Here is a 27,614-nt window from a genome sequence, read left to right as displayed (position 1 = left end):
GGGAAAACCACTAATGCTGTCTTGTACCTGATCAACTGTTTCTCTCTGACCACTCAGGAGATTGCCTCTCGGTATTTGTTTTACAGCAATTCGACTCTCATAGTTCCTCTTATCAATGGCTTCCCTTTCTGTAAGCTATAGACAATTCCAGAATGAGCAACTCATGAGTTTTAAATTGCAAAGTGTTCTGAGTAGCATGATGCAATATCACCCCATCACACCCCAGCCCTCCAGGGGCACGAGCCTCTGCTTTCTCCTGCAATTTCCCAGTTGATATACTGTTTTTGTAATACTTTCCTGTTAGTTGCTAGTTGCCATGTTTGTTGAGAGACTGGTTGTTGTGATAGTGCTCCACTTGTGTAGAAGAGAACATCTCTCCAATGACTCATGCATCACATTCTGTGTGTGCACACATTGCATTGTTAGCACCTTGGAGCTTAAGAATAGAAGACACACCTTGAGCCTCTCCTAATAGAAAACATGATTTCCCATGAGACTATGACCCAAGAATTTGGGATGTGTTTAATAAGTTTATGACGAACCTCTTTCTCAAATAACCTCAAGAAAAAGTACCAGTGACTAGGAAGTCAATTCTACTTCGTTGTAATGCTAAAATGTCCACCAGGAAGGAAGTTGAACCATGTTTCCATAGTATATGGTTGTATGCCAAAGTGTCCTTTAAGAAAGGCTTGTGTGTAAACAAGGCAGTCTGGTGCATGCTTAACTCCCAGGATCAAACATGGTTTCATCTGACAAAGCAAGGTAACCCACACCCCCAATGCCAGCATGATCTGAGGGATGAGGTATCAGGCCCTGGGCATAATGAGGAGCCACTGGAGGCCCTTGTTCTCTCCAAAAGGAAAATTCTACAGTCTTTATTTATGGAATAATACTACATCAATTGTCAGGCACATAGACAGACCTATTTAGAAAAGCAGACACACATTCAGGAAAGAATGTGAGGGGCCCAGGTACAGTGAGGTCGGTAGTGAGCTTGCTTCACATGCACAAGGCCCCAGGCTCAATCCCCAGCACCACAGGAAGAAAGAAAGGAAAAAATGTGAGAAACTCTAAAGGGAGAGACAGCAAATTCAAGGTTGGAGGTGTTGCTATTTGGAGAGGGACATTTAACTCAGGATGGACTAGAGATGGGGCCAGAGCAGACTTCTGTAATTTCTCACCCATTTTTTTAAGCTTGCTCATACCATGCTAGTATTTGGGGGTCCAGGAAGCTGGTGTAGGAGAAATGTTGCATTGCAGGTATTTCCTTTTTTTAAAATAAAAATCTGATCTTTATTTTTAAAAATATTTTTTAGTTGGACAGGATACCTTCATTTTATATATTTCTTTTTAATGTGGTGCTGACGATTGAACCCTATGCCTCACTGGTGCTAGGCAGATGCTCTCTCACTGAGCACAACCCCAGTTCTTTGTTTTTAATTTCAAATTTTTTGTAGGCATTCCTGCATTCTGGTGATTTATGACCTTCTCCTTTGAGGTTCAGTGTAACTTTCTTCTTGGCATCCCAACATTTCTGCCCAAACCAGACATGTTCCACAGTTCTTTATGGACCTCAAGTGTTACTAGAGGAATGATTAAATGATCATTTAGTTATCAAAGCAAATAGGGAAGTGTTTTCAGGATGGAAGTTTTAAGAGAATGCTCATTATTAGATTTCTATTTTTACTTATGTATTTAGCCGTGGACTGATATGTTTTTGCAGTCATCCACAAATGTGGTCCACAAACCAGAAGATTTCAGAAATTTTTCATGTTGACAGCTATTTTCAAAAGGTTGCATTCTGATTGAGGCCCATTTGAACGAGGATAAACATTAAGATGCTTTTAAAGTGCTTATGAATTTTCCTGGTTAGAATATTACAGAGGGTCTTGCCAGTTTTCTCGCCACTTTTAAAAAAATCTCATTGGTGTTGAAAAACCTCTCAGATGCAAGGGATGCACCCTAGAGGCAAGCTCCTGCAGATGGCCACCCACAGACCCCCACACCCACCGATCCTATTCTCTGTCCCCCATTAATTGGGTGTCAGGTGCTGTTGGATTGTTAATTATTGGGTAAAACCCAGTGTTTTGCCCCCAAGGAGCCCAAGGTCTAGCTTGTTGGTTACAGATTTCCTTGCCTCTCAAGACAAATCTGAGCTCCATCCACAGACCTATATCTAGTGGCACTGGTAGCTTAGGAAAATTTCACATTTTGGTTAAGAAAACTAACAGCAAGAATAATTAATAATTTCCCTCTTGGGAGAATGTAGGGTTCTGGCCCCAAGGTGTCCCGGGCTCTTTCCCTCTTCTCACCCACATACAACTTCTCTTCATCGTGGGCAAGACAACTGTGTACTGCTCATCCCTGGAATTCTGGGCATGTGCCTTTATCTTCTCCATCTTCCTTGAAGAGAAATGTTCCCATTTCACAAATGCAGCAAAACTGGTCCCCCAAATACCTGGGATGCTATTACTGAGAAGCAAAAGTAAAAAACTTTCAGACCCCTGAAAATGGGGGCTGGGGCTGGGGCTCAGCCATAGAGCTCTTGCTTAGCACGTGTGAGGCACTGGGTTCCATCCTCAGCACCACAGAAAAATAAATGGATAGAATAAAGGTATTGGGTCCAACTCAAACTAGAAAAAAATATTTTTAAAAAATACTGAAAAGGCAACATATTCTAGCAATTAGGGAAATGCAAATTAAAATTGCACTGAGATTCTCTTTCACTCCAGTCAGAATGGCAATTATCAAGAACACAGTAACAATAAATTGGTGAGGATGTGGGGAACAGAGAATGCCCACACTTTGTTGGATAAACTGCATATTGGCGTAACCTCTCTGGAATGCAGGATGGAGATTCCTCAAGAAATTAGGACTGGAACCACCCTCTGAGTCAGTTATCCCAATCCTCAGCATAAATGCAGAGGATAAAATCAGCATACTACAGGGACACAGCCACATCAATGTTTATGATAGCACAACTCACAATATCTAAGCTATGGAGCCAGCCTAAATGCCCATCAACAGATGAATAGATAAAGAAATTGTGGTATGTATACAAGGTGGAATATTACTCAGGTTTAAAAAAAAAAGATGACTTCATATCATTGCCCAGTAAATGAATGGATCTGGAGCTTCTCATGCTAAAGTAAAATAAGGCAATCCCCCCAAACCAAAGGTCACATGTTTTCCCTGACATGTGTTATCTACATCACAAGGCATGTGGGGGGTAGAAAGAGAATTTCAGTAGATTAGACAAAGGGGAACAACAGGAAGGGAGAGGAGATAAGAACAGAGAATACCATAGCATGAATCGACCATAATGTTCCTATTCAAATATATGAAAATACCTAAGTGAATCCACCCATCTTGCCCACTCACACGAATGGGGTCCTAAGGAGAATAAGGTATATTTTATGTTTGGATAATTTTACCAAAATGGACTCTATGGTCATTTATATCTAAGAAGAACCAATAAAACAGAAAAAGTTACAAGTACTAAAAGGACCATGGAACCAAATTGATAGCATCATAGCTGGATGAGGAAATGTCTTTAGGTACATTCCCAAATTTTCTAAACCACTCCTCCATTGGATGCTGCCAAAGGTGTTGGAGCCTGTGGGAAGGTGGAGGTTCAGGGTGCTGCAAGGAGAAGATAGGAACCCCCCATTCATCTGCAGGTGCAGGGGTCACAGGGGGCAGGTAATCTTGAGACCTCCACGGTTAACTAAGGCAGAGATGAGCAGGGTGCATTCAAGTCTAAGGAGTTATTTAAAATATTAGGAAAACCAGGAATTGTCTTTCCTGGACTCCCAATCAAACGCAAATTGTTTTTCCTTAAAGAGAGAGACCCTTGAGCCCCTCTTAACAAGAAGTCTTCTCTTTATTATGTGACTTTTTTCACCACTGAATTGGGGGGCACAAGACTCGGAGATCTCTCTGGAAACACATTGACTTTGTTTGCATCTTCATTCTTGTCAAGTGCAGAGTATTCACCTGATACTAAGGATGCACACCTGGGGAGGGTGTCTCTGTTTTAGCAAGAGGCAGGATCCCATTGCCTGGGATCTAGGGGACTGGCAGGAACCAGGGAGAGCACCCAGGGTGGCCTTGATCTGTGCCAGGCTGTTATCCTGTGGCCACTGCAGGTACTTCTCTCAAAAAGAAAGAAAAAAAAAGTGGCACATGCCTGTAATTGCAGCCGCTGGGGAAACTGAGGCAGAAGGATGGTGAATTCAAAGGCAGCCTCAGCAAAAGTAAAATGCTAAGCAACTCAGTGATACCCTGTCTATAAATAAAATTCAAACTAGGGCTGGGGATGGGGCTTAGAGGTCGAGTCCTCTGAATTCAACCCCCAGTGGCCAAAGAGCTAGGGAGCCCAATGCAGCTGGGGTTTACCCAGGCCTGCGCTCTGGGGGTCTCTTTTGTGCTGATCTCCTTACTCTGCCTCCAGCCTCAACAGTGGGCCGAGATACAGATTCAACTCAGCTGGAGGAACATCAGCTTTCATGCTGCCAACCGGGTGCAGCCTCCTCCAGGGAGCCTGCCTGGCCCCCCATGAGCCTCAACCAGCGCAGGCCTTGATGCCCTGGACAGTTCCCAAGGGGCGAAAGGGCAGTTCTGTTTGGAGAATTTTGCACAGATAAACAGAGACAACTCAGCAGCTCAAAGACGCTTTGTGTGGTGAAACTTTCAAGAAATGACTTCAATTTCCTAACATCAAAACCGAACAGAACTTAGAATTCTGGTACCCTAACCCTAACCCAATGTCCAGACTTCAAAAGGAAAAGAAAAAAGCTGCAGCCCAACCCTGCCATTCTGGTCTCCTTCTTGCCTGGAGCGGATATCACCCCTCTGTCACTCAAAAAGAAGGCTGGCTGGGCTCAGGCTGGGGAGAGCGGAGACTGACTGACGCCCTGTCCAATCAGAAGCCCCGGTTCTGAGCGCTGTCCAATCCTGAGTGCTGTCCGACCCTGAGCGCTGTCCGATCCTGAGCGCAGCCAGCGAGCAAGGGGCGGGCTTCCGCGATCCGGAAGTTTTATTTCTCTGCGGTCAGCGGTTCCCCTCAGATTACTGCAGTTGGACTCCAGGCTTTGCTCCTGCCCAGGACCCCGGGTGACCCCGCCATGCAGGGTCGGAAGGTCCTCAGGGCAGGCTTGGCTGCTGGGAACCAGGAAATGGTGAGTGTGCAGTGGCACCTGGTGCCTGGACAGGGAGGCTTGGGAGGTAGGCCAGGCAGGGAGGCCATCCTGCCGGACCTGCAGTGGCGGGAGCCTGAGCTGGCCCACTCCGACTCTGGGCGTTCTCTGCGGCAGCAGGTCTGAGCCCCTCGGGGTCAGTGCCCTTCAGTCCCCCTGGCCAGCCAGGTGGGGAGCGTGACAGTTGCGGAGACCCCTCGCGGCCTCCCCATACCTTGGGGGCAGCCTTAGCCCCCGCTCAAGTCTTATGTGGCAGGTGAGCGTGGCTGCCTGGCCTCTTCGGGGGCTGAGGTGATTCAGGTGGGACCACTAGAAGAATCCAATCTCCTAGCCCAGCGTTGGCACACACCTGTCATCCCAGAGGCTGGGAAGGGTGGGGAGAGGCCGATGCAGGAGGACTGTGAGGTCAAGGCCAGCCTTGGCAACTTGGCGAGGCACTTAGAGACTCAGCTAGATGAGACCCTGCCTCTAAATAAAATGCAAAATCCTCCAAACCCCGTTTTCCTGCAGCAGGGGAGCTGCGGTGTACAGGGATCCGCTTATTCCTGAGCTAGTTTTGTGGAGTTTGTTTTTTGTTTTGGTAGTTAACAGAAGGGTGCTTTACCACTCAGCTCTGACCCTGGTAGTTTTTAGTTTTTATTCTGAGCGCAGGTGTAGCTAAGATGCTGAGGGTGGTTTCATTTATCTAGGCCTTTTCATTGCACTTCATAATAAAATTGACATTTACATACATATGGAGTCATCTATGAAATTTCTGCATTTTGAATTTTTTTGGTCCTCAAATTACTGCAAAATGATAATTTTATGACATGCATTAGTGCCTGGTAATGTTAGTTCCTGATTTTGCTCTTAGAATTCAGAATTCTTGGCTAATTTCATTCAATTTAACTTTCCAGGAGACTTTTCAAACTGTTTGCTCTGGTCCCTTCTTCAATGAAAAGGAAATCATGCTGAAAGTTTGATGGGGTGTTATCCTAGATGAACCTGAGGGAAGTGGCCATCTTTATAAGGAGGAATTTTATCATTCAATCTCTTATGTGCTGATCTGCATTTGCATTTTTTCAAATTCTGCAGGTGTCCTTTTAAAAATATGGTGATATGCAAAATGTGACATTTATATGATCGATATAAAACTGATATGTGTTTCATAGTATTTGTCAAAGTGTATGCAATATGGCAAAAAAAAAAATGTGGCTGATTGCCAGAAATGGTTATTTCTGGATGGAATTTCCAGGGTGTCCTACTACTGAACTATATTCTCAGCCCCTTTTAAATTTTTACTTAAAAATTTATATTTTTAATTTATTTCTTAATTTAATTTTTTAAAATTACTATTCCATATATATATATATATTTTTTAATTTAGGCAGGGTTTCACTCAGTTGGTGGGATCAGCTTCACAATTGTGATCCCCCTGCCTCAGCCTCCAGACCACTGGATATATCAGGTATGTAGCGCCACATGCATCCTATATTACAATTTCTTCTTTTAGGATGTTTTTTAGGTCATGATTTAATTTTATATATTGTTTTTATTATTTTTTTAATATATGATAACAGTGGAATGCATTATGATCCTTATTACACACATAGAGCACAATGTTTCATATCTCTGTATATAAAGTACATTCATGTCATCTTATGCCATTATACATGTACTCATTTCTTCTGCATTACAATTCTTAATACACATGTATAATACCATTTTTCACCTCTCTTTGTATGTAAGGTATGTTGACACCCAAATCAAGCCTTTATGCATGTATTTTGAATAATGATGTCGATCATATCATTGTATAATGATAACCATCACCTTCCACCATCCTTGCTAATCTCCTTCCCCCTCCATTTCCCTCCCACCCCTCTGCCCTATGTAGAATTATTCTAATCCTCCTATGCTCTTCCTCCCTACCCCACTGTGAGTCACCCCCATATATCAGAGAAAATATTTGGCATTTGTTTTTTTGAGATTGGCTAACCTCACTTAGCATAATATTTTCCAACTTCATCCATTTACTGGCAAATGCCATGTTTTTATTCTCTTTTAGTGCTGAGTAATATTCCATTGTGTATAAATGCCAAATTTGTTTTTATGCATTCATCCACTGAATGGCATCTAGGTTGGCTCCACAGTTTAGCTACTATGAATTGTGCTGCTATAAACATTGATGTGGCTGTGTCCCTGTAGTGTGCTGTTTTTAAGTCCTTTGGGTATAGACTGAGGAGTAGGATAGCTGGGTCAATGCACCAATTTGCATTCCCATCAGGAGTGTATGAGTGTGCCTTTTCCCCACATCCTCGCCAACACTTATTACGTGTCTTCATGATAGCTGCCATTCTGACTGGAGTGAGATAATATCTTAAAGTACTTCTTATTTGTGTTTCTCTGATTGCTCGAGATGATGAGCCTTTTTCCATATATTTACTGATTGTATATCTTCTGAGAAGTGTCTGTTCAGGTCCTTGGCCCAGTTGTTGATTGGGTTATTTGTTTTTTCATTTACCAGGGTCTTTTAAGTCCTCTGTCCTGGACCACAGCTGCTTCATTTGATTCCTCACATTATGAAGCTTCCAGCATCTTGGACCAAGCTCTTACCAGTTTCCCAGTGTTGCCATTCTGCAGGCAAACATTTGGTGACTATTCCTCCCATGATTATGTAAGTAAATATAAGAAGCTCCCTTCTATACACACATCCATTTTTTATGTATTTTATTCTCATTTTCTGAAGAACCTTGAAAAATACAGGCATATTCTCAACAAAATGTCTGGGTCATATGGCATCTCTAGTTTTAATTTTTTGAAAAATAGCCCTTATAGTTTTTTAAATATCTATTCAAATTTATATTTCTGGCAAGGATGTCAAAGTGTTTCCTTTTCTGCATATCTTCTGCAGTATGTGTTACCTACCAACATTTTGAGAATAGCCCATGAGCATGTGGTTATAGTTCATTCTGATATAACCTGAAATCATAAAATTTCTAGAAGAAAATGAGAAGAATTTTTTTCATTCACGTTGGCAATGGTTTTAAATAGAACCTCTTGAGAATGTGCAAGGAAAAATAAAGAGATAGATGAGACTATATAAAGCTAAAAATGCTTCTGTGCAGCAAAGGAATCAATCAATGAAATGTAAAAGTAGACTGTGGGTGAAAGAAAATCATTGCTAGCCACATGTCTGATAAAAGCTCAACATCCAAAATATATGAAATTTATACAACTCACCAAAAAAAAAAAAAAAATCCTTTAATAACCTAATTTAAATATGGTAAAATACTTAGATTCTGCCCTAAAAATTAAACAAGTGTTTCAAGACATATAAAACCTACTCAAGAATATTAATTAGGCTAACTAAAATTATAATTTACTTTAGCTTCTCTGCTTCACTTATCTCACAGGATTATGTGTGCACACTCTCTGTCCTGCACAGGCATCCTGAGACATTGTTCAATTCACAAAATGCCAGTTCTCATTTCCCCACATTGTGCTTTCTCATCATTCCACCTTAATTGCCAAGAAAGTCTGAAGCCTGGAAAACAACAACATATGGATAAATTGCAAGATAATCATCAACTTTGAAAATTACTTCAGGAATCAATAGAATACATTAGTAGACCCAGATGTGAAGAAATATAAAGTAGACCTACAAATTAACATTTAACTTAATTGCAGATATTTTTATGAGTAGCTGAAAAGCTGATCATGGTAGCACACGCCACTAGTCCTGGCAACCTGTGAGGCTACAGTGGGAGGAGGATTTGGGCTAAGGAATGTGAGGCCAACCTGGCAAAAATTCAGCTCCAAAAATCAACCCACCAAAAAAACCAAATAGTAATCACATTTTTTAAAAAGAAGGTGCCTTCACAGGTGATTTCTGGCAATTATGTAATAAGAGATCAGTAAGAATAATTCATGATTTCATCTAAAAATAGAAGAAAAAAATGGACTAATTCTTTCTGTAAGGCCAGAAATACCAAATAACACAACAAAAGAATGGAAATTGCAGACCATCTTCCTATAGATGTTGACCCAGATATTCAAACCCCTAGAAAACTGAGAATAACAACAAAAAGAAAGATTGGGCTTTATGACCAAGGGGGACAATATGTAAGTTTCCAAAAATCATTTTGATAGAGAAAAGCTTTTGGCAGATTACATACTTATGTAATTTATTGTAAATCTATGGCCAGTTAAGACCAGAGGACAATTCTTTTTCAATCCACTAAAGGGCAGCTGTGAACTGTTTTCATATTTAATGGTGAGAACCTAAGTGTTTGACAATTTAGTTTTAGAAAAAGAAAAAAAAAAATGTATGGTTTCCTGACATCTAAATATTGTTCTGAGAATATTGAACAGCATTTTATACATCAAAAGTCAATTAGCATATGCAGATGATATTCTTATTTCTATAATATTTCTAAGCAATTTCCATGCACTAATGAAACATAAGACCTAAATTAGTTCAATAATGTTATGGGTTAAATGGTCAACATTAAGTCATATAATTTATACACACTACCAATGGGCAGTGTTAAAATTGAGGCATAAGTCCATTCACAAATATAGGAAAAATAATTTAAAATGAAAGTAATAACAAAAGAACTGTTCACTGCAAAGTAAAAATAAAGGGGAAAATAAAATGCAAAAAAAAAAAAATTGGGAAAACAGTTAATATTCAATGATCAAAAGTTTGATTTTGTTAAAACCACAATATTCCACAGTGGGTCTGCAGATTCAAAATAATGAGGCCAAAATCCAAAAGTCATTTTGTAAAAATTACCCAGCTGACTCTAAAATCATAACAAATGTAAAAGAAATTAAATAACTCAATATTGAAGTAAAAATTGTGTGACTTTTATTGAAAATGTGCATTGCAAAAATACATTGTGTAGGATATTAAACTTGGTTAAATACCTCTTAAATTGCTGATGACCAGTATTCCCTATGCATGAAGTGAGGGTCTGTGTTAATGTAGGCAAGAATTAGGCTGGGATTGACATTTGTCATCCCAGGTACTACCTGCTGAGCTTGAGAATGTCTATTGCTTTCATGATAACTTTTTTCTGCCTCCCAGATTTTCTGCACCTTACCTACCATCCATGTTCTGTCTCTTGTATTTCACCCAAATATATCCCAGTGGGTGTCAGGTATTGAAATTCACATATATTCCTGCTCTTCCTGCAGCTGAGAACTAAAAAAACAATGCAGTTCAATGTCTTGGTGAGTGGTTGAAAGGATTTGTCCTTGATCTTCACACAGGTTGAAGTGTGTTTTTTATTTTTATTGATTTAAAACAATGACAGTGGAATGCATTACAATTCTTATTACATGTATACAGCACAATTTTTCATCTCTCTGGTTGTATATAAGGGATGTTGGGACCAATTTGTGTCTTCATACATGTACTTTGGATAATGATGTCATCACATTCCACTATCACTGCTAATCCCCTACCTACTTCCCCTCCCCTTTCACCCCTCTAATAGATGTAGAATTCATCTATTCCTCCCATGCTCCCCCTCCCTTCCCCACTATATTCAGCTTCCTTATATAAGAGAAACCATTCAGCATTTGTTTTTTGGGATTGACTAACTTCACTTCTCCAGTACCATCCATTTACATGCAATTGCCATGATTTTATTATTGCTGAGTAAAATTCCATTGTGTATATATGCCACATATTTTTAATCCATTCATCCACTGAAGGGCATCTGGGTTGGCTTCACAGTTTGCTATTCTGAATTGTGCTGCTATAAACATTGACGTGGCTGTGTCCCTGTAGTATGCTGTTTTCAAGTCCTTTGAGAATAGTCCGAGAAGAGGAATAGCTGGGTCAAATGGTGGTTTCATTTCCAGATTTCCAAGGAATCTCCATACTGCTTTCCATATTGGCTGCACCAACTTGCAATCGCACCGGAAGTGTATGAGTGTACCTTTCCCCCCACATCCTCAACAACACTTTTTGTTGGTCTTCAAAATAGCTGCTGTTATGATTGGAATGAGATGATATCTTAGAGTGATTTTGCTTTGCATTTCTCTAATTGCAAGAGATGATGAACATTTTTCCATATATTTATTGATTGATTCTATGTCCTTTTCTGAGAAGTGTCTGTTCAGGTCTTTGGCCCATTTCTTGACTGGATTATCTTTTTTTTTTTTTTTTTTTTTTTTGGTGCTTAGCATTCTGTGTTATTTATATACCGTTGACATTAGTTCTCTATCTGATGTATGAGGGATAAAAATTTGCTCCTAGAATGTAGGCTCTCTGTTCACCTCCGATTGTTTTTCTTTTTCTTGCTGAGAAGAAACTTTTTAGTTTCAATCCATCCCATTTGTTGATTCTTGGTTTTAATTCTTGTGCTATAGGCATCTTATTAAGGAAGTTGGGGCCTAGCCCCACATGATGAAGATTAGGGCCTACTTTTTCTTCTATTAGATGCAGAGTCTCTGGTTTAAATCCTAGGTCCTTGATCCACTTTGAGTTGAGTTTTGTGCATGGTGAGAGTTAGGGGTTTAATTTAATTTTATTTTTTTTGCAAATGAATTTCTAGTTTTCCCAGCATCATTTGTTGAAGAGGCTATCTTTTCTCCAATGCATGTTCTTGGCACCTTTGTCTCATATAAGATAATTGTGATTTTGTGGGTTAGTCTCTGTGTCCTCTATTGTGTATCATTGGTCAATCTACCAGCTGTTTTGGTGCCAATACCATGCTGTTTTTGTTACTATTTCTCTGTAGTATAGTTTAAGATCTGGTATAGTGATACTATCTGCTTTACTCTTCCTGCTTAGAATTGCTTTAGCTATTCTGGGTCTCTTATTTTTCCAGATGATTTTCATGATTGCTTTTACTTTTTCTATGAGAAATATCATTGGGATTTTGATCAGAATTGCATTAAATCTGTATAGTGCTTTTGGTAATGTGGTCATTTTGATAATATTAATATTGCCTATGCAAGAGTAAGGTAGATCTTTCCATCTTCTAAGGTCGTCTTTGATTTCTTTTTTTTAGGGTTCTGTAGGTTTCATTGTATAGATATTTCACCTCTTTTGTTGATTCCCAAGTATCTTATTTTTTCTTTTTTTAAAGTTACTGTAAATGGGGTAGTTTTTCTCATTTCCTTCTCGAGGCTTTCTAACTGATATACAGAAATGCCTTTGTTTAATGGGTGTTGATTTTATATCCTGCTGCCTTGCTGAATTTATTTTTTAGTTCTAGAAGTTTTCTGGTGGTGCTTTTGGGGTCTTCTAGTTATAGAATCGTATTGTCAACAAATAGTGCTAATTTAAGTTCTTTTCCTGTAGTTACTCCTTTAACTTCTTTTGTCTACTTGCTCTGGCCACTGTTTCAAGAAGTATGTTGAATAGAAAGTACGGTGAAAGAGGGCATACCTGTCTTGTTCCAGTTTTTAGAGGGAATGCCTTTAATTTTTCTCATTTAGAATGATGTTGGCCTGAGGCTTAGTGTAGATAGCCTTCATGATGTTGAGATATGTTCTTGTTATCTCCAGTTTTTCTAATGTTTTGAACATGAAAGGGTGCTGTATTTTGTCAAATGGCTTTTCTGTGTCTCTTGAGATGATCATGATTCTTATTTTTAAGTCTATTGATGTGATGAATTACCTTTATTGATTTCCGTATGTTGAACCAACCCTGTATCCCTGGGACAAACCCCACTTGATCTTGGTGTACAACATTTTTAATATGTTTTTGTATTCAATTTGCCAGAATTTTATTCAGAATTTTTGCATCAATGTTCATTAGAGATATTGACCTGAAGTTTTCTTTCTTTCCTTTGTCCCGGCCTGGTTTTGGGATCAGGGTGATATTGGCCTCATAGAAAGAGTTTGGAAGTGCTGCTTCTTTCTCTATTTCCTGAAATAAATTGAAGAGCATTGGTGCTTTTTTAGTTCTTCTTTAAAGGTCTTGTTGAACTCGGCTGTGTATCCATCTGGTCCTGGGCTTTCCTTGGTTGGTGAGCTTTTGATGGCAGCTTCTATTTCATCATTTAATATTAGTCTGTTTAAATAGTGTATGTTTCCTGATTCAGTCTGGGAATATCATATGACTTAAGAAATTTGTTGATGCCTTCAATGTCTTCTATTTTATTGGGTTATACATTTTCAAGATAATTTCTAATTATCCCCTCCATTTCTGTAGTGTCTGTTGTGATATTGCCTTTTTCATCATGTATGCTGGTAATTTGAATTTTCTCTCTCCTTCTTTTCATTAGCATAGCTAAGGTTCTGTCAGAGAACCAACTTTTTTTCAAGGTTTAATTGTTTCTTTTAATTCAATTTCAGTTCTGATTTTAATTATTTCTTGCCTTCTACTGATTTTGCTGTTGATTTGTTTTTCTAGGGCTTTGAGATGAAGTATGAGATCAATTATTGACTTTTTCTTCTTTTAAGGAATGAACTCCATGCTATGAAGTTTCCCCTTAGTACTGCTTTCATAGTGTCCAAGAGATTTTGATATGTTGTGTCTATGTTCTTGTTTACCTCTAAGAATTTTTTAATCTCCTCCTTGAAGTCTTCTATAACCGATCGTTCATTCTTTTGTACCAAATTGATTGACTCGTTGAACTGCTTATAGAACTTGAAATATTTCAAGTTTGTCTTTTCACGAGGTGGAAGTGTCACTTTACATGTCTCTAAATATTAATATTTTGTGAATATTTTACACATTGGGAATGTGTCATGGATCGTACTTGAAACTAATTGTATTGGGGAGCTCAATCTATCTCATGGATACAAAGCAGAGAGAATACCAACCAGACTGTTTTCAAAAGCTTTTTTACCACTCTTTTTGTCTCCCTTGGGCACAATTATCTTATGAGAATATCTTTGACAAGTCTTATTTGCATCTGGAATGTCTGCCAAATTTCACATTCACTGATGGCAGAAGAATTAGGAGTTGGACTTTTATTCAGTGCTTGGATTATGGTATATATCCTTCACTTCACTCTGATATGGAGTATATATACTGTTTTTGGACTTATGTATTTTTCTCTTAATTAGATAATGTAAAGTATCTTATTACATAATTAAAGTCACTCTCCTACATGACAGGCAATTCTACTAACTCTTATTTCAAATTAAAAACTGATTAATGGTTTGGTCCAAGTTCTATTGATGTAACAATTTTTATTTCAGGAGCCATTGACATTCGGGGATGTGGCCATTGATTTCTCTGAGGAGGAATGGGAATGCCTGGATTTTGCTCAGCAGAATTTATATAGAGAAGTGATGTTGGAGACCTACAGCAACCTGGTCTTTGTGGGTGAGCATAACTTTCCTTCACAATTCCTAATTATCATTATTTAATTTTCTTCCCTTGAAGTATATCTTTTGGGAACTTCACCATAAGAAAGAGATTCAGATTCATGCTTTCCATAAAAAAGATGGGGAAGTTCTTGGTGCTGACAAGAAAATGTTAATGATGTTTCTTTTCATCCTTAATGTTTACCTTTGTTGGCATGATATACATCCTTCACTTGACATATCGTTGACTTAGAGGAATGCTGTGATGTCAAATCCTGTGGCCCACATATAGCTTTGAGGACATAGTTGAAGTAGAGGAGGAAGCCTAAATTCAAAAAGGTTGATTGAGAAGTTATCCAGAAGAAAAGATTTTTGAGAAGCTTTGATTTCTTTCTCTTATTATCATAGAAGAATCTGTCCTGTGTTTTGTGCTTCAAAATTACCTAGTCTCTGGCTTTTCCTCTAGTAATGTCTCCATACATGCAAATTAACAACAAAACACTCCCCATGCCTTGTGAGTGTCAATATTATCTGACGGCTCTTCCATAATTTTTAAAAATATTTTTTAGTTGTTAATGAATTTCCCATTTATTCATATGTGGTGCTGAGGATCAAACCCAGGGCCTTATATGTGCTAGGCAAGTGCTCTACCACTAGTCTACAACTCCAGCCTCTCTTCCATTATTTATAGGAAATTTTTGCACATTTCTGGAGACCTCTAGGTCAACCCATTGTAATACATTACTATCATAAGTCAGTTTCTCTGATCTTATTTGTACATTTTTTTCACTAAAATTTTCTTATCAGAGTTTTTTCTGAATATGTGTAATGGATTTTCTGTGAAATTATCTGCCATGGAATGAATGTCAAGATAGCAAAGACTGCTCTTTTGAGAGATGGTGTAAGTTGTAGTTGAATAAGAGGATTTGTAAAATAATACATCTGTGGATATTTACAATTTGGATGGTTAATTTTTTTTTCTTATTTTTTCATTGTGTCCAGTAGGTTCCCTGTTACAGACTGAGTTTCCTCATATCAGTTAATTGCTTCACAGATTACGATATGCATGACCCTGGTTGATATTGCCAATAATGTTATATGTGCTTTTGCTCGTATAAATATTAAACCCCTTTTGTCTATGACTTTTGTATTTTATCTTGATTGGGTTTTCATTCTGCCCATGTATGTAGAAATTGAAGTTGTCTATATGTAAGTGTAATGGGGATTGATGGCAGTGATACTCTAAAGCTGATCTACACCCCAAGCTCCTTTTCATTCATAGTTGGAGAGAGGTTCTCACTACATTATTGAGGATGTCTTGAAATTGTAATTCTCCTGCCTCAGACTTCCTAGTAGCTGAGATTATATGCATGCCCATCATTTGTATATTGATGAATTTGTTCTTATTTATAGGATGAAGACCACATTATTTTAAATGTAGCTTGAGAAACGTTGCAAATCTCTTTATCTTTTAATTTTTATTGTTATCAAAACTACATAATAAAAGTTACTGTCTCCAAAATTTTAAATAGACAGTTCAGTAACATTAATTCAAATTGTTATGCTATGTAACTCTAAAAACTTTACATCTCAAAAAAATATCAGTTCCTAAGAAGCAAGGGCTCATTTCTGTCACCCCATCACAAAACCATTCTCTTTTGTTCAGAAAGCTTCTTTTTTAGTTTAGAAATGTCATATTCATAGAATTCTGCGATATTCTTTCTGTGACATATTTCAGTTAACCTACTGTACATACATTTTGTAAAATATATAATTAGACTTCAAAGTTCTATAGTTTCTATATTCCAAATTGTCTCATCTATTCTTTTCAAGGAATATTTGGTTTGCATCCCCCATGATGGCTCTGTTATATAATAGGGTAACAACACTGGTGTGCAATGTTTTTAATTTGCTATTGATGTGAGGGCTTATTACCACACTCACTCAGAACTCCATGTATCTAACACCATGCCTGCATTTACAATTGAATGCTGTAACTTTTAGTATATTTTTGGGCAGGGAAATATTCTTCTATTTATATTTGTATTTTGTGGGATATTCATACAATTTAAAGGATAGATTTCTCTGCAAAAAAAAAAAAATTAACAATGGGAGTTTGACAAATATTACCTGGAGCCTGTTGTTAACTTTAAGTAGTATAAGCATCTTTTAATTTTACCGTTCAATTTTTGAACAACAGCATGCCCAAGAGTGTTCAATCAACTGACACATATTTAGGGACTTTTGAACATCCTTATCACTTTTCACTTTAAATTTTTATTCCATGTTTGTTACAAAATAACTATCACTTAAGTATTTATTTACCTTTGTATTAATACATAAAATTGGTCTATCCAACATAATATCCCACTTGCGATTAAAAACAGGGATTCTATTAGTCTACAATAGTTTCAAAATATTTTCAAAGTCTCATGCTTTGCAATTACCATTTTGCTTCACTGTATTTCCCTTTTCAGTAAGTGGGGATTGATGTCTCCTAGGATGACAGTGAGTCTTTGTTTTCATTCAACTCTCTCAATGTTTTCTTTTTGTGTTTGGGAAGTAGGATGTACATTGCCAATGTATTTACTCTTAATCCTAGGAAAAGGTTCCTTCTCTCAATTTTTTCCTCTTTTCAAAGGTTTTTTAAAATTTAAAATGTCTTCTATGTCCTGTAACTGTCTTAAAATATGTTTTGTGTACTATCATTTAGACAGCCCAGGTTTTGTTCAGTCATTTTTGTATGTGTCATTCTTATATTCTTTTTCTTTCAGTATGTGTGTGTCCTTAGACTTAGAGTATCCTGTGGACTACCTTCAGGTGTAATTTTTATATTAATTCAGATAGCCAAGGTTTGTTTTGATCAGATTTTGTAATCTTGCATTTGCCAACAAAAAAAAAAATCTAAAAATGAAGAATCTCCTACTCATACTTTGTATGAGTATCAACTTGACTTCACTTTATTAAAAAAATTGAATATATTTATGTGTCCTTTCAAAATTATATTATTGTTGCAGGTTTATATGCCTATTAACAGTTTTGTTTTTATGCTTTTGTCTTTCATATTCTATTGCAAAATTACATATTTTGAGACCCATCATTACAATAAAATAGACTTGTTTATGCCAAGAAATGTTTAGAATTTCATATGACTTGTGTTGCTGTGCACACTTACATTTTAGTATAAAGTACCTTTAGTACTTTGTGGAGAACAGATCTAATGTTGATGAATATTCTATTCATTTTTATCTCTTTAAAGTCTTTATTTCCCTTCTCTTTTGAAAGATAGCAGTTTTGAATATAATGTCTTCATTGATAATTTTATTCTTTCATGCCTTGAAAATAGCTCTCTTGTGAAGTTTTGACTAAGGATTTAAAAATTATATAGTTACCCATTTCTAGGTGACCCATCTTTTTCTCTTGGATGCTCTCGATATTCTGAGTTTTAAAACTTGGATTAAAAACCTGCTTTGAGTCTTTACAACTTGGAGATAATTGAGCTGCTTGGATGTTTTATTTTTCCTATTTTATGAGATGTTTTTATTAGTACTGGAAAGAGAACTTAAGGGCACTTTACCACTTTGCATTTTTACTTTGACTGCCTTGAAATTTTGATCCTCTGACTCAACCTCCTATGTTGCTATGTAAAACCACCCCTGACTCTTTCAGACATTTTCTAAACAAAGTCTTTAAACACACATTTTCTGCTTATTAACAATTCTTTACTAAATTTTATTCTGTTTTTTGTGTGTTGGTTTAGTACAGTAAACTTCTTTTAAATGATAATTTAATATTCCCCTGAGTAATTAATAACTTTTACTTTTCTTACAGTTGATTTTGCCATTTTTTTCTGTTGGTAAGCAGGATCCCCTTTTTGAACAATCTCCAAATATTCATGTTTCTTATTTTTTTTAATGAAACATAAGAAATATATTGTGAAGGAGGAAAGGCTTATAAAACACAATTTGTCGTCTTCTACAATATAACTCTCCATAGTAAGGTACTCATCTTGGATACTATGAACACTAAGATGATTTGGAAAGTTTTCAAAGTAATTTTCTGTGTACATTTTTATTTGATTTATATATTTCTGCAGTAACGATGGACTCGGATTTAATAATCCACTCCCCTGCTGATGTTCCTTTATTGCTGTAAATTCCTATGTTTGCAAAATATAATCAGCCCAGTACAACAAGTAAACATGATTGTTATTTTTATTTATTTCAGCCATGACTTCTCATCGTCCACAAGAAATTTCACCAGAGCAAAGAATAAAAGAGGGAGACGGAAGATATGAAAAGTCGGCCCTAGATTATTTACCACTAAGAAAACAATGGGAAAATATAGGTGAGAGTAAAGTTCAAAAATTGTATTATAATGGAAAAAACCAATTAGTAGTCCCTATTTATGGTCACAAGACACCAGAAACAATATCTGAAAAAAATTCAATCCATTCCACTTACTTTTGAGGAGCTGTGTATGTCTTTAAGAATATATCCACAGCCATTTTCCAAAAGGAAATGTGGAAAATTTGAAAAGAAATCTGATCCATGCATAAGTTTTTATCTTAGCCAATGTAGCACTGAGCTAAACTTCCAGTCAAATATTTGCACAGAAAAGATATTTGAAACTGAAAGACACGTTTCTAAAAGTGATACTTTTGAGAGTTTCTTTACAAAATGTCCATTTTTCTGCAACAAAACAGTAATTTCTCCTTGTTCACAAATGGACAATGTTAAGAATTGTAGAAAGGTTTCTACTTCCCCACTATTGCTCAATGACAATTATGATAGATTTCTGGAAAGTGCTATAAGTAACACCATTAGCCATGTATGTACCGTGAGTAATTACCAGTATATTTACATTGGTGATAAAAATTATGAATATAGAGAAACTCCTAGTCATTTTCTAAAGGAAATTTACCATGATGAAAAATGTGGGAAAGTCTTGCTTCAGTGCTCAAAAACTATTACTCATCCAAATATTCATAGTCAAGACAAAACTTGCAAGTGTAAGGCATGTGAAAGGGCTCTTAATCACAGTGCAGAGCTTGCTCAATACGAGAGAATTTATAGAGAAAGGGAGCCCTATAAGTTTAAGGAATATATCAAAGCATTGGCTTGCTCAACAAATTCTAAACACAGTAGATATGATGACAGTGACAAACCAAATTTAAAGAATGCAGAAAAACTTTTAGTGAAATTCGGTTACAATTTGTTAAGCATCAGAGCATTTTTACTGAAGAAAAGGCCTGTAAATGTAAAAAGTGTTGCAAAGCCATAAAAAATTTTTCAACTCTTACTCAACATCAAAAAATTTATTCTGCAGAGAAGACCTACCAATGTGAAGAATGCAACACACTCAAGAACTTTAGTCAACATCACAGTGTTCATACAGGAGATACGCCATGCAAATGCAAAGAATGTGACAAAACTAATAAAAGCTCCAATCTTATTTGTCACCAGTGCACATACCCTCTAGAGATGCCCCACATATGTAAACAAATTTGTGAAGCTTTTAGTCAAAATCCAAGCCTTAAAAATCACCAGAGAATTCATACTGGAAAGAAGATCTACGAATGTAAAGTGTGTGGCAAGATTTTTAATCATAAATCATCATTTACTGAGCACCAGCGAATCCACACTGGAGAGAAACCCTACACCTGTAATGTATGTGGCAAAGCTTTTAGAAGAAAGTCACATCTTGAGGGCCACAACAGGATTCATACTGGAGAAAAGCCCTACAACTGTAAAGGATGTGGCAAAGCTTTTAAAAGAAAGTCACATCTTCATTGCCACAACAGGATTCATACTGGAGAGAAGCCCTACAAATGTAGAGAATGTGGCAAGAGTTTTAGTCAAAAATCATCACTTATTCAGCACCAGCGACTCCACACTGGAGAGAAGCCCTACAACTGTAACATATGTGGCAAGAGTTTTCATCAAAAACGATCACTTAATCGGCACCAGAGTATCCACACTGGAGAGAAGCCCTACAACTGTAAAGTGTGTGGCAAAAGTTTTAGTACTACAAACACACATCTTGATTGCCACAACAGGATTCATACTGGAGAGAAGCCCTACAAATGTAGAGAATGTGGCAAGAGTTTTAATCAGAAATCATCACTTACTCAGCACCAGCGAGTCCACACTGGAGAGAAGCCCTACAAATGTAAAGAATGTGGCAAAAGTTTTCCTCATAAAATATCACTTACTCGGCACCAGAGGATCCACACTGGAGAGAAGCCCTACAACTGTAAAGAATGCGGCAAGAGTTTTCATCACAAATCATCACTTACTCAGCACCAGCGAGTCCACACTGGAGAGAAGCCCTACAACTGTAACATATGTGGCAAGAGTTTTCATCAGAAACCATCACTTAATCGGCACCAGCGATTCCACGCTGGAGAGAAGCCCTACAACTGTAACATATGTGGCAAAAGTTTTTATATAAAACCATCACTTAATCGGCACCAGAGAATCCACACTAGAGAGAAGCCCTACAACTGTAAAGTGTGTGGCAAAAGTTTTACTACTACAAACACACATCTAGATTGCCACAACAGGATTCATACTGGAGAAAAGCCCTACAACTGTAAAGGATGTGACAAAGCTTTTAAAAGTAAGTCATATCTTCATCGCCACAACAGGATTCATACTGGAGAGAAGCCCTACAAATGTAGAGAGTGTGGCAAGAGTTTTAATCAAAAATCATCACTTACTCAGCACCAGCGACTCCACACTGGAGAGAAGCCCTACAACTGTAACATATGTGGCAAGAGTTTCCATCAAAAACCATCACTTAATCGGCACCAGAGAATCCACACTGGAGAGAAGCCCTACAACTGTAAAGTGTGTGGCAAAAGTTTTAGTATTACAAACACACATCTTGATTGCCACAACAGGATTCATACTGGAGAGAAGCCCTACAAATGTTAACTGTGTGGCAAGAGTTTTACTATAAACATACAGCTTGTTCGCCACAACAGGATTCATACTGGAGAGAAGCTCTACAAATGTAAAGGATGTGGCAAAGCTTTTAAAAGAAAGTCATATCTTGATGGCCACAACAGGATTCAGACTGGAGAAAAGCCCTACAAATGTAGAGAATGTGGCAAAGATTTTAATCAACAATCATCACTTACTTGACACTAGAGAACCTATACTAGAGAGAAGTCTTAAAATGTGAAGAACGGCAAAGCTTTTAAAATTGAAGATCACATATTACTAAACATTATAGATTTTATTCTGGAGAGAAGTTTTAAAAGTGAAAAACATTGCACCAGTGTCTTTAAGGATGAATCAACCCTTATTTCACAGTAGTTCAACACTATTTCAAACCAGACATATGATAGCACAGAAATTATACAAGTGTAAAATAGATGTCAGAGTCTCCAACTGTTGTTCACACCCTACTCAGGACCTCAGAATTTATGTGAGTGAGAGGAAATGTGGAAAAATTTTTGCAAAGCTTTTGGCCATTGATCAAACATTTTTAAAACACTGGAAGATTTATAGCATATAGAAACCCAAAGAATGTGTCCAAGACTGTATTCAGTTTCACACATTTTTCAATTTCTGACCTCATACCTCTAGCAAATGTGGAGTAGCATTTGTCCAAAGTATGTACCTTAGTTAACAGCAAAATAATTACAAAATACCTTGACAAATATAACAATTGTAATTTTCTTATCTATAGCCCATCCCCAGGAGGGAAAGAATCATTTAAATGTAGAAAATGGGCAATTGCTTTTGATATTTGCTGAAAATTTCTTAACATCTTGAGCTGATATTGTAGAAATAAGGAAATATAAATATAGAGTTCTGCATCAGAAATGTCTTAGGTTTATATGAAGTTGTAATTTTTTAATTTTTAGATTTGAACTTAGGGGCATTTAATCAGTAAACTATATCCCTAGATTTTTTTCATCATTTTTATTTAGAGATATGGTCTGCTAAGTTGGTTAGGGCCTCAGTAAGTTATGAAGCCTGGCTTTGAATTTGAAAAACTCCTTCTGTAGTTTCTCAAGGGTCGCAGGCATGGACCACCATGCCTGTTGTATAGAGCATTTTTACTTTTATTTGCATTACATATGTAGTTTGTTACTACATAAAAAGTATGTATTTCTTAATGTTAACCATGTCATGCATTTAATGATGTTATTAGGTCACATACCTCCCCTATTCACTTTGCTAATGGATGGATGCAATAGTAAAACATTCTCTTGGGTAAATAATGCTATAACTTGTCCATTAATTATTTCTTGTTTAATCAAGTTTTATTTGGGGAATATTATTTATGTAAATTATCTTTGTAATTATTGAAAATTTCGGACAGTTATAGGAAGGACCTAGGGATATTAAATAATGCCCAGATTTCCCTAGTTTGAATTATGACTTTAACATTTCACCTTGTATAGTTGTAGTACTCCCTAACGGATCTACAACTCTGGAGAGTTATACAAGCTCCCAGTTAGGGAGATGAGAAAGGTCCAAGAGACTAGGAGCCAATGTGCATATTCAGGTAAAAGGAGGGTTACTGAAGCGGGAATTAGTCTCAATGTTTCCTGGAGAATCCTCGTAGTCTAGAGGCCCATTCTGACTCTTGGACTGAAGAAACCATGCAGTTACTCATGAATTCCATGACGTTCATCACTGAGGAGACTAGACTGACCTCAAGTGTAGGAAAAACATCCCAATATAGGACCACCTCTATAGTCTTGGCTACTCAGTAGAAAAGTATAACCAGATACGTGTAAAATGATGACTGTAAAAAGAAAAAGACACACTATAGGAGCATTTATGCCCCCACATTTTTTATTTCATTATATATTGTGATTTTATAGACCTTTTTCATTCTATTTTATAACTTACAATATAATGTTTGTTACATTATTAGATTTTGTGATAGAAGCATGTGTCATGGTCTCCCAGACCCCTCTGCAACCCAGTAATTAAGATACTATAAACTAACCCTGTCCCTCTTCAGATCTTACAGCTCCAGGAACCCATGACACCACAGAGAGAGAAACAGAATTTTGATAGAAATAAACCTCTAGACTCTCATCTACAAGTCCTGTTCAAAAAGTAAAATCACAATATTCTCTTTATATGTGAGTCCTTAGGGTCAACAAAACACCACCCACGAACATTTTATTTAATTTTATTTGGGAAAATAAATATTGAAATATAATGATTAATTCTAGGAGAATAATATTCACAATATATTTTATTCCAAAGGATAAATCTCTAGGTTTCATGCTTGTCTCCACTCCATGTTATTTTATACAGAAAATTGGCTTCATTTTAAATATGAGAGTTTTAACTATATATAAGGCCCGGAGGAAAGATTCAGTACTAGAGGTCTAAGGAAAATACTAAAGATCTTCCCTTTCCATGTGCCTGTATGATGTCTGCATATCCTTGATGAAACAGCTAAAGAATGCTGATTTTGCTGATTTATCAATACATCTGGCTTGGTGGCTCACTCATTGGAACCCCAGTGAAGGTGGTATCCAAAAAGATGTTTGATGCTTAATTGCGGCCTCAGAATTCCTATATTACACCAATAGCCCTATGCCTGAGTTTGTAGGCAGGGGGTGTAAAGAGGGTTCCTGGTATGGCCTTCAGGCCTGTATTCAATCTCCTTATGATTTAATTACTGGTAATGTGAGAGTTAAGAGAAAGGATGATAAATATCTTGTAGCCAATAAAAAGTGCAATTTGCCTAATTGCATCAGTAGATACAACAGAGGGAAAGGAATATTAATCCTTCACCAGTCTTCCTTTATCTTACTACCAGACAAAATTTCAGAGCCATGGTATGCCTATGCTGGTATTCAGGTTTTCCAACAGATGCTTGCTCGAGTGACCAGACTTAAGCAAGATTTGGGCTCATAATTATTGATTATAATTTTTTATTTAATCTCATTCATCACTCTACATTTATCGTCTCAGTGGCTATATCTCAGAACATTCAACATGCAAATTTTCTTAATAATTTGGCTCAAAGTACATCCAAGGCCTTCAATAATCATAAATATTGATGAAAGTATTGATGCTAACTTGAATGCCTTAGAAACTTCTGTCATAAATATTAGTAATGAGATTTCTGCTCTCAAGTTCATGGAAAGGCTTAAATGCCATCTGACTATGAAGGTCTGTGTTACTGCAGCCAAATATAAGCCTTACCAATGGGATTTGGAGAAGGTGAAATTATCTAATAGGCATTTGGCATAGAAAATAATAATAGCCTGTATCTTATGGGGTTAAATCACTACATTCAGGATATTCAAAAAAGCAAAATCAATCCTTTGGATCCTACTTCTCTAACTGGAGATACTTCAAGAATGGAATGGCTTTAACACTGGAAACACATTGAAACACTCTGCATGGTATATTATTGGAATGAGATGTCTGCTACTAGTTCTTTTTTGTATTGTGATATAGGTTATCACACCCTCAGACAGGAATCCAAGAACTTAAAATAATGGCTCATCATTTTCTATTGCAAAGTCAAAAGGGAATATTCAGGGTGCCACTCGTGAATTACTTGAGGGTCTTCTCTTGGTATGGAGCCATGGAGATTTAGGTCTAACCTGGGGAACTATCCACAGCTCCCCAGAGTGCACTGGATTGCCCAAGACACACGACCCTAAATCTGCTCTACTAGGAAGACCCCTCTTGTAGCTCCAGAGTTGGGCATAACCCATTGGGAACTGCAAAGCCCACCTTCTACCTTATTTGTCAAAGAATATTCCATTGAAAACCTTTGATATTCCCTGATATAAATAAAGCAAACATGGGCTCCATTTTGCTCTTTTGAGTGTGGAAGCTTCATCCACAGATGAAGAGTGGCTAGCCCATCCCACCCCCACTTTTAAAATTACTTTCCGTATCCTGTGGAGTTTTTTCTGCTTTACCTTTCTTAGCTTTTATTTTGCAGCCAGACCATTCCACCAAGAGGAACTCTATTTTTACCACCTGCAGTTTTGAACTCATGATCATCTTTCCTCAGCTTCTTAAGTCACTGTGATTACAGGCCTGCACTACTATGCTGAGCTCTTGATTGCTATTTTTATTTAGCACTTTTTATTCTCATCCTATCTGTGTTTTGGAATTTAAAGTGAATCTGATGTAGACAGTAGAACAATTTTGTTTGGTTCTAGGTTTTATTCCCAATGGTGCCTTAACACTGGGCTACATCCCCAGCCACTTTCTAATATTATTGTATTTTATTTTCAGACAGTGTTACGCTACGTTTCTGATGCCAGCATCAAACTTGTGATACCCTAGCCTCAGTCTCACAAGTAGCTTAGTGACAGCATTGTTCCACTGTGTCCAGATGATGATGATTTAAGTCACCATATTTGCCCTCCAACTTGCAATCCTCTTACCCCAGCCTCCTGAGTTTCTAGAGTCACAGATGTGTGCTGCATGCCCAACTTGATCAATATATTTTCTAAAATTGGAACAAATTGGATCTATATGCATTAATAGTAATGAAAAGTAATAGTAATGAACCAAATGCTTCTTCTATGTTGCCACTTGTTTTCTACCTATATGTTTTTGGTTCATCAATTTTCCCACTATTTCCTATTAATGATTCATTTTTCTTGTGTACCATTTTTATTTTATTTTTTCTTTTGACACATGTTTTAGTTTTTCCTTAGTGACTGTTCTGGGAGCTCTAACATCTTAAATTTATGACAATCAGTTTTTATTCATGCCAAATTAGTTTCAATAGTATAGAAAAAATTTGCTGATCTTACAGATTTGTCCCTCAGTCCTGTTTTTATCTTTGTCATAGATTATGACTTCATGAATTGTGTGTCTCCTATGGCTTAATAGCATTTGTCCCGAAACAAGCTTATGTTTTGGACACTTGTTCCTTATTATGGTAGCACTGAGGCAGGGAACCTTTCAAATGTTCTGTCTGTTAGGTGTTAATTTAGTCATTGGGGACACCAACCTCAGGAGGAATGGACACTAGTCTCTTGGAATGACTTTTTGAGAAAATGATTTGTTATGAAACATCAAGACTGCCCCTCTATGCTCTATGGCTCATATTGGTCCATATGATTTTTTCCTCTTCCACTTGTCCCCAATCTGATGACAGCCACCATGCTGGAATAGAGCAAAGTGGGTACGCCCCCAAAGCCATGTGGATGGCATCCCTTTATCTTGGACTCCCAGACTCTCAAATTCTGACCTAAATGACTTTCTAATTACAAACTACTCAGCCTTAGGTATTTTCTGATAGCAATGGAAAATGGAGTCTTATAGTCATTCAGCATCAATGTTTGTTTGGTCCTACTGTTATTTTTATGTTCTAAATGTTATTTTTGTGTTCTAAGTGTTACTTTTGCACTCATTTATCTTTAAAAATATTTAATTTTATATTTCAAAATACACCACATTGGAATGAATTGCAATTTTTATTACACATATAGAGTACAATTTTTTTTTTATTGTTGGTCTTTCAAAACATTACATCTTTCTTAATATATCATGTTTCACAATTTGATTCAGAATGGTTATGAACTTCCATTATTACCCCGCATACAGATTGCTGAATCACATCGGTTACATCAGTTACATTTCCATTGATTTACACATTGCCATTCTAGTGTCTGATGAATTCTGCTCTCTAACCTATCATCTACTATCCCCCCACCCCTCCCCTCCCTTCCTCTCTTCTCTCTCGACCACCTCTACTGTAAAACATTTATTCCACTTGTGTACTTCTTCCTTACCCCTTACTTCCTCTTGTATGTAATTTTATAAAACCCTGAGGATCACCTTCCCTTTCCCTGCAGAATCCCTTCTCTCTCCATTTCCCTCCCCCCTCTCATCCCTATTTAATGTTAATCTTCTTCTCCTGCTCTTCGTCCCTACTCTGTCCTTAGTTACTCCCCTTATATCAAAGAAGTCATTAGGCATTTATTTTTTAAGGATTGGCTAGCTTCACTTAGCATAATCTGCTCTAATGCCATCCATTTCCCTCCAAATTCTATGATTTTGTCGTTTCTTAATGCAGAGTAATACTCCATTGTGTATAAATGCCACATTTTTTTTATCCATTCATCTATTGAAGGGCATCTAGGTTGGTTCCACAATCTTGCTATCGTGAATTGTGCTTCTATGAACATCGATGTAG

General features: G+C 37.1%; 1 protein-coding gene across 1 annotated transcript; it reads left to right on the top strand.

The window, feature by feature from the left end:
• The first annotated feature begins 5,021 nt into the window (after positions 1-5,021).
• Positions 5,022-25,266, top strand: LOC110598838 (uncharacterized). The gene is made up of 6 exons (XM_078017210.1): positions 5,022-5,180; positions 6,565-6,645; positions 7,705-7,854; positions 14,349-14,475; positions 18,684-18,803; positions 19,785-25,266. Exons 1-6 carry the CDS (start codon positions 5,127-5,129, stop codon positions 21,392-21,394), a joined length of 2,142 nt encoding a protein of 713 aa, XP_077873336.1. The 5' UTR covers positions 5,022-5,126; the 3' UTR covers positions 21,395-25,266.
• Positions 25,267-27,614: the final 2,348 nt, after the last annotated feature.

This window comes from Ictidomys tridecemlineatus, chromosome 7, assembly GCF_052094955.1.
Source record: "Ictidomys tridecemlineatus isolate mIctTri1 chromosome 7, mIctTri1.hap1, whole genome shotgun sequence".
Lineage (NCBI taxonomy): Eukaryota > Metazoa > Chordata > Mammalia > Rodentia > Sciuridae > Ictidomys > Ictidomys tridecemlineatus.
Note: the sequence above shows the minus strand (reverse complement) of the source record. Positions and strands in the feature narration are given on the sequence as shown.